This window comes from Danio rerio, chromosome 16 (assembly GCF_049306965.1).
Source record: "Danio rerio strain Tuebingen ecotype United States chromosome 16, GRCz12tu, whole genome shotgun sequence".
NCBI lineage: Eukaryota > Metazoa > Chordata > Actinopteri > Cypriniformes > Danionidae > Danio > Danio rerio.
Window position 1 is genome coordinate 25797501 of NC_133191.1, and position 16366 is coordinate 25813866.

Consider the following 16366-nt stretch of genomic DNA (forward strand, 5'->3'; position numbering starts at 1 on the left):
ATTGGTTGACATTGCAGCTCATTATTATCAAACAAACACCCATACATATGAAAAGTGACACTGGTGTATTTGACTATTGCTTAAGGCCAACAAAGAGTCACTGTCATTTCTGGAGGAGATTCACCATCAAGACCAAGTTTTGGACACTTCAGAAGACCAACGCAATCAGACAAAGCATTATTCAGGATGATAAATAGTGTGGAACGGCTATAAATGAGGTTGGATGTAATCTCATTCCATTCGAGTGTGCATGCGCATTAGCTTGGGCAACCTGAAAAATGCCGATTTTGTTTGATTTAGACGTTTTGAAATGAAACTTATGAGACAAATGTTGATTCATTTTATTGGTGATTCCGAATATGTAATGTAATCGTAAGCTTGGCAAACAGTTTTGGAGAATTTTTGTTTCCCCATTTAGACAGAATGCCCAAGCATACTGCCTGAGAGGCATTTTAAAGATGGCCGCCAAGTGAAATGACATGCCTTAAAGGTACTTTAAGTTTAAACGCTCGACTATGCTCAAGTGCAGGCGCCAGGGGCCACGCCGATCACTCGACGCAGAAGTATAAACCAGCCTTTGAGTCTTTAAGCCTGCATGTTTTCTTTTCAACTTGTCTGAGCTGGCAGAAACAGCAGAAACCTAAACCAAACACACACAAAAAAATCTAAAAAAGTGAAATTATATTCTGACGTCACCTTTAAGAAAGAGTTTGGTTGGTGTATGGCATGTTTGAAAAGCTAAAATATGCTTTATATTTGTAATTTCACAAGGTGACACGAGTTATGCAGAAACTACTTCACTTTTAAACAATCAGAACTATATTTTGACATTTTGCCTTAGAGCCACGGTGTTGACATATTTTCTGCATATTTAATGTTGCCTCTGCATGTTAAACTAGGATTTGGAAAATGCATTAAAACATCTAAAAGCACACATGTCTGCTTTCAGAATTAATGAAAAAACATCTCTCTCCTCCCTTCATGATATGCTCACGTTACACACACACACCTGTCCCGTCTAAGGACTGCTCCCTTCAGCCCTCTGCGCCCATCCAGAGCCTCATTATCACCTCCACACTCTCCACATAATGTAATCGGTGCAGTCTGCATTAGTCTCCCTCTCAAGAAGCTACAAAGCCTTTCACACACACTCCATCTGGAGCAGGGGCCCGTTTTAGTTCTAATGGGTCCTTCATCCAATCAAACCTAGTGAGGGCTTTAGTATCTCTCAAACTCTTGTAATTACTGCGAAAGTCTGGGACCTTTATCTCATGTGGGTATAGGGAACAGAGACTTGTCGGGCGCCTTGGAAACAGGTAGAAAGATGAGGCAGAGAAATGAAAGCAGGAGCAAGAGAAAAGACAGAGGTTAGGGGGCTCTTAAACAAGCACAGGGCAGAGTTTGCCAAGTCATGGCAACCCTGCCCCTATAAGGAGGAATGTTCACCTCTGTGGCAATCAACCACAACATCCACTTAAGTCTGTCTCTCTCTTCACCACCTCTCTTTTCATGTCCCTGAGCCTAGTCTTTCCTTCTCTTTTTTTCGATTAGCAACTCTGTTTCTCACAAGACGCTCTCTAGATAAAATACCAAATGGTTACTTGCTTTGTATAATAGAGAGCAGAACTGAAAGGATTTAGCTCCTGATGTTGGGATATTGCCAGTGCGAGGGATGAGTAAAAGCACATGTTTTCAGAGAGTAGTCATCTTGTTTCCAAAACTGGGGATTTATTGAAGCTTTTAGTACCAAGTACCACCAAATATGATACCATTATGAGAGGTCGCAAAATACAGCATAAAGACATATTTATACTTTTACAGTTAACCCAAAACAGATGTAGATGTCAAATAAAGGTTAATATGAGTTGGCTATTATTATTGTTATTTCTCAAAATATGTAGGTCTACTGTTTGTTCTCATGCACAGCACTTTGTGTTCGCTAAGAAAGAAAACAGCATATCAAATGCTTGTCATAGCCTAGACAAAACTCTATAATACCATATGATTATTTAAATGTTGTGCATGCTTTCCGTTTCATTTTTACTGCTAAGTACGGTTCATACTTCCTGTGTGGCTCTCAAACAATCACTCTGTTTCACAAACTGAACGTTATTTACAACTTTATTATCTGTTATTCACAGCCTATGCAGGTTCTGTTCACTAAAGTAGACTTCATTCACAGGCGCGCGCCCACCCTCTCTATGGTAACAGCTCATGGTCAGCAGCTCACGTCACATGTGATATTTTGGCCGCAAATACATCATTACATGAGGATATAGATGGCATTTTTGGGTGAATTATAACTTATAAATACAGTATGTGACTCTTTCAACACCATTTGAAACCAGTTGCTGAACAAAGTATGTAAAAAATGTGAAGACCTGTGCAGGCACCTTGTCTTCTCTATGTACATCTATTTATGTACATATTACTATTTTATTAAAAACATGCAGATTTGATTTTTGTTTTTTTGTCTGTGTAAACAACCAAATTCTACTACATAACCAATAATTTTGTAAATGTGTTTTATTATTATTAATTTTATCTCTGAAATTCCTAAAAAATAGCTTCAATTTCCAATATTCCCTAAAGAAAGTAGAATAATTGCCAGCCTAGGCTCATTTAAAACATATTCCTCAACTTACAATTCTTAGATACAAATACAATACGTATACATTTCGATGAACATTACAGATGACAAATCCAGTAGAGTGTGCTGTCCACATTTTTGTGACTGAAATGTGTTTGGTTCAGCCCGATCTCATAAGGAAACGTAACTATTTTACATTTGTAAGTTTAGTGGCTAATTCGTACAAATTCTAATGAGTTCAGTTTTTAAATGTATGATTTTAAAGGAGGTGTGGCACCTAACCCTCCCCCCAAACCCAACCATCACTGGGGGATGAGCAAATCATACTAAACTGTATGAATGAGATCATATGAATTCACACGAATTAGCCACTAAATCAAAAAGTTACGAATTGCAGTGAGAATATGTTGGTTTTTTAGCGTACATTTACCAAAAGGCAGGACTTGTCGTACAGATCCTCTATAGAACCATTGACCTAAATCCTTCCCTAAACATAAAAGAAAAGTGCACAACCACCTTAGTTTACCTTTATCTTAGATTGCTTTTATCTTTTTTTTCTTTTTTTTTAATCCATGCTTCACCAGGCTCTCATATTTAGTCTTTGTTTTTTTAAATGCCTTAATTAACACCATTGAATTACCATTGATATTAGTACACATTAAAAAAAAGAAACTAATTTCAGATAAATATTTATCTACTTCTCAAACTGTGATATACAGGCAAAAAAAAAACAGATACATTCCTTTTCTGCCATCTTATTTTCCACGCTGGAACAATACATCGCTATTGTGAAGTCTTATTCTCCATGCTGAGAAAGACATGCAGGCACCAGACAGCAAATCTGCCACTCAGACATCTCACAGGACAAGAGGAAGAAAAAATTAGATCTGAATCAGACTGCACTTCACAGCCCAAGTCTGAATTATTGACAACTCATGTCTGGCGAGGTTTTGCCTCCTCACAAGTGACACAGACAGAATCGGGTCCAATACGAACTTGCAAATTTCAATAATTCACATACTTATCAGAGAGCGAGCACTTAAATTCCCACAATGAATGTGCCAGGATTCAATCAAAGCGGGCCGCGGAAACAGCTTGAGAATGATAACCCTGAAATATAAGCTTGTTTAATGGGCACACCTTTTCTGTGCGAATTTCATTAGAATAATGGTCCAGACTTTCTTTTGGGGGGGAAGATGGAAGAGTTTCTATTCCATTACAGCCATATGCTGCCTTAGTATAACAGCAATTGCAGTCAACTTGACCATGAGCGTCTGATTCATCATTTCTGTCATTTAAAAACCACAGCCTTCCAATAAGCCTTCCATAAAATATTGCATCTAATATGAGTGACCGCAGGCAGGCAGGCGATGAGAGCAAGCAAGAAAATTAAAGGAGTATCTAATCAGTCGAATCAGATTGAAGATAATTATAGTGAAATACAGTTACCGAGAAACGCCACCTGCGACAAACCCGGCCCGTGTAACAACGCCATAAAACACAATGATGAATCCAGTCCTTCATTCAAACCCTATGAAATAGGGCTATTCCACCCTGTGTTTATCTCTTCATTCTCAAATTAAAGCTGTTTGTGAGTTTCAGCAGAGCTATTTGCTTTTCTGTCTTCTTTGTTGTTGTGTAACTCTAGGATCCCTAAAGGAACATCTGTTTATATAGGCCAGTGAAATGGGTAATCTATTACAGTGATAAGAGAGAAAGTCAGGTAGCTACGTAGCAGTCTGCCAGCAGCTCATCTTTTTTTGTCTAATGGGAGCCGGGGTTCAGTGTTCACTGTGAAATGAAAGTAAAAATAAGCAGCGTCTACCTGAAGGCTTTACTACATGTCTGTTAACATACTGGTAGGAAGGCTTCCTCTGTAATTAAATGTCAATGTTTTTTTTTTAACTCAGGGAATTACACAACCATACACTGGAATCAAAGGATAAACCTTGGCTTAAGATAAAGGCTTCCGCGTGGCATTATGGAACAGTGTAGAGTGAAAATACCCATTTCTGCGCAACTAGCGCTAATCCTATAGCGCCTACCCTGCAAACTACACCAATCCTGCATCTGAATAAGACATAAGGGCAAATCAAACATTCCAAACAAAATATATACAAATATATATAGACAAAGGGTACAATATTTAGGCCTTGTACTATAAATATATGGGCAGCTTTTTACTTTTTTTAGTTTAATGAAATCACTCTGCCTTATAAGAATGTGTATTTAATATGATTGAAACATATAATGGCTTACCCCAAAGACTATAAAATACACAGGACAAGTGACTTGTATAGTTTTAAATGAGGAAAAGTCTAGTGTTCAATATGGCAAATAAAGCCCTGCCTACTAGTACAGGAGCCATTCATTAGCTATGTTTCTATCTAAAGATGCACAGAAATTTATGTGCTTAACATATACTGTAAGACATTCAAATAAAGCAGCGTTTCCATCCAAGTAGTCAAAAAGAACAAAATTGTCACTTCCTGATTAGCTGGTGCCAAATATCAAAAGTAAATACTGCACTAGGAGAAGCTGTGTGAATCTTTTCTTTTTTTAATAAATGAATTGCGCCTCAGAAGACAAATGCTGATACGCAGTAAGCATGTGGTGGTGTTTAAAGGCGTGAGACACGGAGCACAGACACAATTCTGGAGGTAATTAATAGTATAATAACACTAATACTGGTGTTTTCAGTTGTTTTACGGTGTGCTCAGCCTGCTGGTTTGTCCATTCACACATATTTTTACCATCACATGATCTCTTAAAACAAAATCACATGACTTTGTTTAATGCGCAAACTAGAATTTTTCCATTATATCATGTCATATCCAAAATGCGCATAAAAAGAGGTGGATGGAAACTTAACTAATGATCGCTATAGACTGATGATTCTCTAGGGGAGAAGCTCACCCATACGTAGGCTTTTTGTTGGTCAACAAATACACTGGAATCTCTGTGAATAGTTACTTCACAAACATTAGAAATATATCAAAATAAATCTTGAAATCTGTACTTTAAATGATGCAAATACACTTGAAAACTATTTTTTTGGTTTTGCAATTTGTATGAAATAAACGTAAAATACAGTCTGTCTTGTCAAACGCATGTCACATGACAGCAGCAACTACTTAACGTAGGCATGGGATGATAAATGTTTTCAAGGTATAGAGTGATTAGGAAAAGTCAGGGTTTTAAAACCAGCAAAACTTTCTGCTATACCGTTCCTAAGGTATGTGTTAGATTTGTTTATTTATTTTCGTTTTCTTTTTTTAGGACAACAGTATCTCCAGCAGAAAAAAAATGCCCTTTTAAATTGTAAAGAAATCTATTTTTAAAACTAATGAAGACAGAAGTCAATGATTCATTTGTATTACTCAGCCTGGCCTGTTTACTGCTTCAAATTATTGTAAAATAAAATGTTTTTCAAAATAAAATATATTGTAGTAAAAGAATTTTATTTTTTTTATTTTACCCAGACATTTAAAAAGAATATATTTTAGAGCAGTAATCTCAATAGCGTGAAAGCGTGATATGTTTATCCAAGGTTATCATACCATCGGAATCTTAAAAAAATGTCACTGTCATTTTTGGAGTAGATTTACTATCAAGACCAAGTTGTGCGTTACTTCGGAAGACCAGTGTGATCTGATGAGCATTATTCAGAGTATGATCATATGTAACATGGCCATAAATGAGGTCGGTGTTGTGATCTCGTTCTTTTAGAGTGCGCATGTGCATTAGCTTGGGCAAGCTGAAAATATGCTGATTTTGTTTGATTTGAACGTTTATAAATAAAACTTACGATTCAGTTGTTTAATTTTACTGCCGATTTCAAATATGTAATGTAATCGTAAGCTCAGCAAACAGTTTTACAGAAGTTCATGTTTTCACATTAAGCCGAGCATACTGCCCGAGAGGTATTTCAAAGATGGCCGCCGAATGAAATGACTTGCCTTAAAGGGACTTTGCTCATCCACTTTATACTTTTATGTCTGAAAAAAGTAACGTCTGACTTTTTTGCTGTATATTTCATATATTTCATTGGTGTTCTAAAGATAAACAAAATCTTAGGGATTGAAACGACATGGGGGTGTGTAATTAATAACACAAATTTAGATGAATATATTGCAACTAATGAATTTGTCATTTCTTAATCATAGTAGTTCAAACCTAGTATGGATCCTGAATGAAACACTGAGAGGTTCTGATGCTAATATTAGAGCACAAGCACACAAGACTATTTAAAAAAAGAGCAATTTGTTCACTTATATGACATCCCTTCTCTGACTATACAGAGTTGCAGCAAAAACAAACTGGTGAACACTGCCAAAAACTGCATATGGCACACAAAGATTCTTCAGTTTTGCCAGTGCTGATTAGAATTCAAATTACTCTCATAAATCTTTATTATTTGTAGCATTTGAAGCCATTTCAGTTGCAGTGTGATGAACCCCTGCTATATTACAACAATAGCTGTTTTTCAATTTTTATCCACATGACTAGTCATGTCAAACCATATAAGAAGGCAACTATTATAACTACAATATGTATTAGCAATTTACTTGAAGAGAAAAGAAAAATCCATACAAATTCTCTTAAACTGTGCTGCTATTTTTATGCTTTTTTCCAATTAGGAGGCAATTTGGAGCTCCAGCACAAGCAACATTGACAGAGTCCCAAAAAAATGATGAAAACAGATTCAAACGAATGACTCTCATATTGCTTGCCATCGAATAAACAAATAGAGATGATTAACTGTGCAGGGACAGTGATGAGAGGGGACGGGCAAAAATGCAGCATGCAGAATGCAACCGGCACAGTTGTGGCCCTTTATTGTGTGTGTGCTCTTGTGTGTCAGTCACACAGCACTGCAAAAAAAGGGCACGCAGAGAGAGAGAGAGAGAGAGAGAGAGAGAGAGAGAGAGAGAGAGAGAGAGAGGGGGGAGAGAGAGAAAGAAAGACAATAAGAGAGAGGAAAGAGAGAAAGAGGGGCTCAGATGGAGAACACAACATGAGTCTGCAGGCCTGTACCCAAGGGACACACACACAGTCACTGAGCCTAGTACATTCTGTATTTGTTGTGCTGGGGGAAGGGGCAATACTAAACACACACACACACACACACACACACACACACACACACACACACACTATTCTGTATCTTTTTGTTCCCCAGTTTCTACATCTCTCTTTCTCTCAGTTTATGATAGAGTCATTTCTTACAGGTTCAAGTCTCTTCCTCCAATTATCCCTGTCTCTCCATCTGTTTCCCGAGCTGTCTTCTACTTTTCCACTCCGTTTACATCTTTACTTCTTTCTCACTGTCAATTTCTCTCTTTTTTGAGGCTGCTTCGAGATCCTTTCATCTGAAACTCTTCCCTTCGTTTAATTTCATTGGGGGTTTTTTTTTTCAAACTTTTCCTGATATATCAGCAGATTTATGGAGTTATTTTTGTTTCTTTATCTTCTTATCAAAATATTATGTTTTTTTTTTTTTTTTGGGGGGGGGGGGGGTGGATAAAAGTTTTTTTGTTTATTTGAAATTTTTTATTTTTAAAATTACAATGAATGTACCTAATTTTGGTAGACACAAAAACACACAAACTTAGCCCAGCATACTTTTTAACATGCAAGCAAAACATTTCAACTTGCAATCAAAGAGTCTAGATGTGCAATATATGACAGCAGAACAAAAAACAAAATGAATGAGTGTGCAATGAAAATTGTGGTAACTGCATAGTAGGACAACAGTTTATTTTTTGTGATCCAAAATATTTTATTATCATCACAGTAAAAAAAATAAAAAAATCAGAAATCAGCTGGGATGCTGGAGGGAAAAAAAGTTAATTAATGGCTGTTTAATTACATAAATTTAACGTAAAATCACTGACGTTAAATGACAGAGATGAATCGTAAAATAACAGCCGATAAATTAGAGGAATTTACCATAAAATAATGGCCGTTAAATTACAGACATTTACCATAAAATAATGGTTGCTAAATTACAGATATTTACTGTAAAATAACAGATGTTAAATGACAGAAATTTACCGTAAAATAACAGATGTTACATTACAGAAATGTATCATAAAATAACTGACACCAAAGTACAGAAATTTACTGTAAAATAACAGACATTAAATTACAGACATTTACCATAAAATAATGGCCTTTAAATTACATATATTTACTGTAAAATAACAGACATTAAATGACAGAAATTTACAGTAAAATAACAGATGTTAAATTACAGAAATGTATTGTAAAATATCTGCAGCTAAATTGCAGAAATTTACTGTAAAATAACAGACATTAAATTACAGAAATTTACTATAAAATGGCCATTAAATTACAGACATTTACTGTAAAATAACAGATGTTAAATTACAGAAATTAACCGTAAAATAATGGACATTAAATTACAGAAATTTCCTTAAATTTGAATTTCCAATAAATTTCTGTAATTTACCATCTGTTATTTTATGGTAAATGTCTTTATTTGAATGGCTGTTATTTTACGTTACGTTACGTTTACATTTAAAAAAAACATAAATTAACAGATTTTTTTTACAGTGTTTAACAAACATTTTTAAATTAAATGTGTATAGTTTATATCTTTTTTATTATTATGTACTTAATTTTTCCCTAAAAGTAAATATTTTGATTGAATAAAACAGAAACAAATCTATCTCCATACAGATTCAGAAACCGAAGATATGTCGATCAAGTATCTAAACTCTAGCTATATTGATTTACATGAAGAACGGGGGTGATAATCAGTTGACTCCCTCTTCTTTCCTTCCCCAACCCCCTTTTATCCCTGTCACGGGTGAGATTAATGGCAGTCATCTCCACAGCTGCCTCTTGACCTCCAAGGTCCAAATGAGGAGACACCCTGCCATTTGAACAATGCACAAACACACGAATGCCCACAACAATACAGCTCAACACATTTCTTCATCTTTATCTGAACAAATGCCAATACCACATATAGCGAGAACTGCAAACTACAGCTGTGCAGATGGAAAAAAAATCTCTCTTATTATTAGACAGTGTAAAACAAACAGCCTGGCACACACACAAACACAAACCTGAAAAGGCTCAGACCACAAACAGCTGAATTTCAACAAAGGAATGCTAGAGAATTTCAAATAGATAAATATGCTAATACTGTTTTCATGCATTTCCAAAAACATGAAGTGGAACTAAAATGAGGAGCTAGCGCTTGGCATTTTTTAGTGACACTTTAGTCTTCACAACTACAGTATGCACATACATATGAGTGCATCACACATATGTTGTATATTTTAATATTGCATTCGGGATTGACATTTTGACTCTTACTTTGCAAGAGAGCATAAGAAACTTTTAAGATTATTAAACTATTAAGTGTGTAGCATGAAAGAAATTTGAACATATATCTGGCTTGTTGTCAGTGTCATTTGACCTGTCATGTGACAATTAGGCATGGGGAGATAATCGTTTTCAAAGTATACCACGGTTTGGAAAAGTCAAGGTTTTAAAATTGTCAAAATTTTCTACTATATCATTCCTAAGGTATGTGTAAGATTTTTTATTTACTTTTTTTTTTTTTTTTTTTAGGACAGCAGTATCTCCAGCAGAAAAGATATCCTACATTTAAATTGCAAAAAAATAAAGTCGGTGCCAATAGCCTAGTGGTTAAAAGCGCCAACATATAGTACCATAGTGCTCATGGCAACCTGAGTTCAATTCCCAGCTTGAGGTCTTATGCCAATCCTTCCTCTCTCTCTGCTCCCAGTACTTTCCTGTCTTTCCTTCACTATCATGTCTCAATATAAGATGAAAAACCCCTAAATAATTAATAAATAATTGTAATATTCGAAATTATTGAACACAGTAGAAGTTAATAATTCATTTAAATTATTCAGCTTGACATGTCTACTGTTCTAAAATACTATAAATTTTTTTTCAAAATGAAATACTTTGTGTTCAAATGGGAAAAAAGTAGTTGCTTTTCTACCCAAACATTTAAAACGAATATCTATTTAGAGCAGTAATCAGAATACCATGAAAACTGTGATATTTTTTCCAAGGTTATCATACCGTCAGAATCTTATACCGACCCATGCCTATAGTGACAATGGGGCTTAATGAAGTGTACATCCAGGGGCAGATTTAACCAGTAAGCAAGGTAAGCAGCCACTAATGGCCGCTTAGGGCCCCAAGACATCTGAGGGTTTCCAATAAATATCTAGAAGTGCAAATTATACCTATATATATATATATATATATATATATATATATATATATATATATATATATATATATATATATATTTACATACAACATCATTTTCTATTTTTCTATCATATTGTGTATAGTGAGAGTCAAATACATTTACATCATTAAATATTATTTAATATACAATCAAATATAAAATTATTAAAAAATTATGTAATGTTATGTAATTATAATATTATAAAATAAAATATCCACCACCTCAACCATGAAGCAGTCCAGCAATCAAATTTATAAACAGTATTTATCATTTTCAGTTGTAAATTCATTTTAAGAAAATTGCATTAGGATAAAATGTAGGAAAAAAAATTGAGTGACATAAAAAAATAATTATTATTAAAGTAGAAAGAGTGCATTTTAGGACTTGAATCCCATGGCTGAAGTTTCTTAGGCCCCCTAAATGACTAAATTCGCCTCTGTGTACATCAGAAGCAAACTTCAGAATCTTGCCAGAAGTATTAAGAAATCCAAATTCTTCTCAGTTCTTCTTTTATGAATACATCATTAAATTTGACATACTACTTGGCACACATCTTGTTTTTGCATACTACATAGTTATGTAGGCGTATTTGGACACATGGAATGGTTCTATTTTAATTTCTCCATGATTCCTTGCAATACATTTCCCTCCCTAGTGAACAAGAAAATCTGGAATTGGATTAAAGCAGAGGGATTCTAACACTTTAAGTAAAAAGCTGATTTTTTTTTTTCCAGTCAACATACTGTACTCTTACAGACCTTCCAGATCTAGACATTTAGAGTGCAATCACAAAGTTCAGTTTTTTCGGATTGTTTGATCTCGAGCAAAATTTTTATTATACATTTAGACCTGGTTAACTTTACGCTTTCATTTTTTAAGAATGAACCTGACGATATAACAAAACTGCATTTATGATATGTATTTTGTGACAGAACATACAGGATATCCAAAACTGTGCTGTTTGATGGGCTGAACACACACACATGCAATGATATTTTCATCACATAAAAACTCATAAAGATCTTATAAAATTTGTAAGACGCTAGCAGAATAAGTCATAAGTCAAAACGGCAGAAGAGATTCCTACATCCCACTCACAAATGAGCATCTGCTTCAGGAAGATACATTTCCAAAGTCTATACTGAACTGTAATAAGCAACATTATGAAAATGACATAAAAATCCCATTTTATAGAATCATGTTTTTTTTTTTTTTTTTTTGGTTTGTTTAGATCATGGATACCCAAACCCGGCCCTGAAGGGCTGGTATCCTGCATATTTTAGTTCCAACACCAATTAAACACACATGAACCAGCTAATCAAGCTCTTTCTAGGTATCCGAGAAACTTCCAGCCAGGTGTGTTGAAAGAAGTTGGAGCTAAACTATGCAGGACACCGGCCCTCCAGATTGAGGTAAAGTTGGTTTTATGTTCGCACATTTGTTCAGTGTCAACTTGTGATATGTTCCCTATATTGTTTACCATGGTACTTTAAATATTCGGTCAGAAATCACATGTAAATATGACATCAAAACAACATTAACATCATTTATTTGACTGTAAACAATGTTGAACTTTGATAGTCATTGGCTGATAATATGATTTCACTATTTAAAATGTGAAAATAATATTTTTGTGAAGTTTTATTATTTAGGAGAAAACTAACTTTATACCTTAATGCCCCCCAGGACCGAGTTTGGGCACCCCTGGTTTAGATGATTCGTATTGTGTTCATATATTTTAGTCCAACCACATCCGAACACTTTCTCAGTGCTCTCAGTTCACTACCATGGTTCGGATAAGCATTCACACTTCTTCAAATGAACTAACAGAGCAATAGCTGTTTAAATTTATCAAGAAAGCTTTTTTGAGTTTGCATTAATCCCTTGTTTTAGGATTAGACTTCAAAACTAATATACAAATACATCTGCAAAGTTTTTAATTGGTTATCCGTAGAAACCACAATCTTGCTGCTGGGCTTTATATCAGAACAGGTGCAATTAAACCCAACACTGGTAAAAGACATCTAATAATCTCTTCTTTTTTCATCCAATGCTATTTTCTCCCTTGATTAATAATTATCAATTTGAGCCTCATCTCATAAACAGATGGCACAGCTTGAAGAGCAGAATTAAACGGCCAGCTAGTATCTCCAAGATGCTCGAGTAAATCCAAATCCCAAGACAACAGCAGATGCACTTATCATGCGATGGCAAGCATGAAATACGCGGCCCGTGTTGGGAATTGCACTGACAAGTCTTGTATATTTGAGACTGATTTGGGACAGTAACTCCTGCGCAGAGGAGCCCAGAGCGGGACCTCCGAACTGCAACAATCCGCTGTGACACGAAACTGCGCTCGTGCACTGACTGTCGCAATACGTACACCTCGACATCCCCAAAGGACATCGGTAAACGAGGGAGCATTACGTATACAACAAAGAGAAGAAATCACAGCGGGTAGAATCTGAACAATGATGCGCGCGAGCATCAACATAATAATAACACTGCGGAGGAAGACACATGTATGCGTGAAATAGATCGACAAAGCGCGTGCATGTGCAGTTATTAAGCATGTTACTAGTGCAAACGGAGTCAGCTGAGGTGCAGGTGAGTGACGCAAACTAATGAGGGAAAATAACGACTATTAGCATATATAATAGCAGAAAAGCCCGTAAACAGAAACAAAAAGAAGAACTTTAGGAGAAGCTACTTTAATTTCGATTTAGTCTAACTGTTAAAGGCTTTACGTGGTTTCTGTCACATTTCATGCTGACGCGCTGTAGGAGAAATGCATATGTCGGTGTGTTTACACAAGCTGCGCACTTTTCTATACATCCCTACATATGTTTTCTTTGAGTAAGCGTCCATGACAAGTTAACTTCCAAAGTGTGTATAGCCTGAATAAATAGTCTTACCTGTATGCGAGTACAGGAGCAGCAGGAGAGGAAGCGGGGCCCAATACTTCCAAACAGAAGAAAATGCCATCATCATGTGTGTGTTATTCCGATCTCTCAGTTTATTCCTCTTCCTCTGATGGGAATTAGAATAACATGAGCGCGCAGGCTTTCACCTACGAGTTGTGTCTTTCCTCAACTCCAGTGTTCGCTGGAATCGGTTGTGTGTTACATACTAGTACTCACACACACACATACACATGCACGCTCTCAATGAAAGATGAAATGTAAAATGTAGCAGGGCCGGTTTTTCTTGGGCTCAGCCACAACCAATCGGATTTGACAATGACCGGCGCGCACACCCAATCAGGGCGGGGTATGATTAATATTATAAGATAAATAACCGTTTGTTTTTGATCAGAAAGACGGCGGATTCATGACACTGTAATAACAGCCTCTGCTGGAATGAGTCCTGCCTTCCAAACGAGCCACTCCATATACACATATATTAACTTGATGAATTACAGTGGCGATCGATAAAGTTTTTGAACGCTCTGAATATAAATAATTGGAATTTACTGGAAGACTGGGCTTTTTAAATGAGTCTCTATCTGGATCCGTCAGAGATAAATGACAGATTCACTGACGGGACCCATTCAGAACAAGGAATTAGAAAGTGATTCATTCTGCTGTGAGGAGTGTACAGATCGACGAGCAGAATCAACGCGATCATTAGCGAGCAAGCTGGCATGAAAGCAGCTCGAGCACGACTTTAATATCTTCCTCAAACTCGCGTAATTAAAACCGAAAACAATTTGTTGGCTTTCTTGGGGAATTCATAGCTTGTGTTTAGCGACACCGTGTGATGATGTGAGGAATAACAATTTGGTTTTCAATGGGGAGGCACTGAGGATGCTATAGGGCTAGTTGTCGTCATGCTAGTTCATATTTTTCTCAATATATTAGGCTACAATGAAATCTTATAGAACAATTTTAAACTTTGCTGACTGAATGTTGTCACACAAGATGGGGAAAGTAGTCACATATTTAGTTTTTATGCAACATTGCAAAACAAAATCTACATTAAAAATCCATAATTTTCTGGCATAAAGTAATATGCAACGCATTGATTTTTTAAAAATTATAAAGTACATTTTAAAATACATTAAAAACATGCTTAATATACAGTTGATGGCAAAATTTACTTCTCCTGTAAAATTATTTTTCAAATATGTCCCAAATGTTGTTTAACCGAGAAAATATTCATTTATTTTAACACATTCTATACATAGTTTTATTATAGTTTTAATTATAAAGTTGTATAGTTTTGATATATTCTAATCACTAATTTAAATTGTCTTTACCTTGATTACAGAACATAATATTGCAGAAAAAAACAATATTAAAAAGGCATAATATCCTGCATAATTAATTGTTTAATTAATGTAAGGCGTTGACAGATTGATTCTAAATTAATTTTTTTTTTCTTTTAAAAAAACATGTTTTTGTTAAACAGTTGAAGGCTAAAGTAGTCCTCCTGTTAAATGTTCCTTCTTTTTTTAAATATTTCCCAAGTAACTGAGAAAATATACATTTATACACATTCTTATACATACACATATTTTTATACACATGAAAGTTTTTTTTTTTTTCTGTTAAACGTCATTTGGGAAATATCAGAAAAATAATAAAGATTTTAACTGTATATAAACAGAACATTTCCTGTCATTTTCTACAAGGACATTCATTTATATGCTTCTTTAATATAACAAATTGTCTATATGCTTTCCCACAAGATCAGTTAGATAGCATTATAATGTATTGCTAACTTTTTCTTAGAATAAGCAATATTTAATCATTTTAAACATTAGTTAAAAACCTACAGCTGTGCATAGTGTATGTTTGCAAATGCATCATAAAAAGAAAATAAAATAAAATTAATAACCATGTTCATGTTAATTAATGTTAACATATATAACCTTACTGTAAAGGGTTATACAATTAATAGTTATTATGCAGCACAAAAAAGCACATGTAAAAGATACATACTGTATGAATCAATATCATTGATATGGCCAACAATCATTGTAATATTGTAATGTATGCCAGGTTTTATGAAAAATACTGCTGTATTGGTTACCTAATTCAGACTTTAGGTTCAAATCTATCTTCATAAATTAGAATTGTGTGAATATATGCTGGTGTTGTGAAAATACATGTTTAAATTATTTATTTGTTTGTTTGTTTATTCAGGACATCATTTACCAAAGAAAATGTATAATTTAATCAAGATTTTTGAACTGTGTGAAAGCTTGCCCTGATATTCTCTATACTATATACTGTTGAATATAATATTACTTTTATGCTTCTTTTTTAGGTGAAAACAACAAATTGTCTATATGCTAACATTATCCCGTATGTTTACAAATTGTTATACATTTGTTATGTTATTTAATAACTGTAAACCTTAGTTAATAAACATTGAATGTTTATTAAAAATAATTAGCATTAGCTAAAATTAATAGCTACTATATTTGATGTTAACAAATGTAACCTTACTGTAAAAGGTTACAAGGTTAGTAACTATGAAGCACAAAAAACAAAACAGCCTAAAAT

At 34.7% G+C, this 16366-nt stretch overlaps 1 protein-coding gene and 1 long non-coding RNA gene across 3 annotated transcripts in view; one reads left to right on the forward strand and one right to left on the reverse strand.

The window, feature by feature from the left end:
• Positions 1-14039, reverse strand: part of cadm4 (cell adhesion molecule 4) — a 305176-nt gene extending 291137 nt beyond the window's left edge. The window contains exon 1 of one of the 2 annotated variants that reach the window (XM_005158112.4): positions 13772-14039. In XM_005158112.4, coding sequence (XP_005158169.1) covers positions 13772-13847 — 76 coding nt within the window. In that variant the 5' untranslated portion in view covers positions 13848-14039. 2 annotated transcript variants of the gene reach the window in all.
• si:ch211-79k12.3 lies at positions 12077-13077 on the forward strand. Its single transcript, NR_186760.1, has 2 exons — positions 12077-12121; positions 12269-13077. It is a non-coding gene; the product is annotated as a si:ch211-79k12.3 (long non-coding RNA).
• Positions 14040-16366: the final 2327 nt, after the last annotated feature.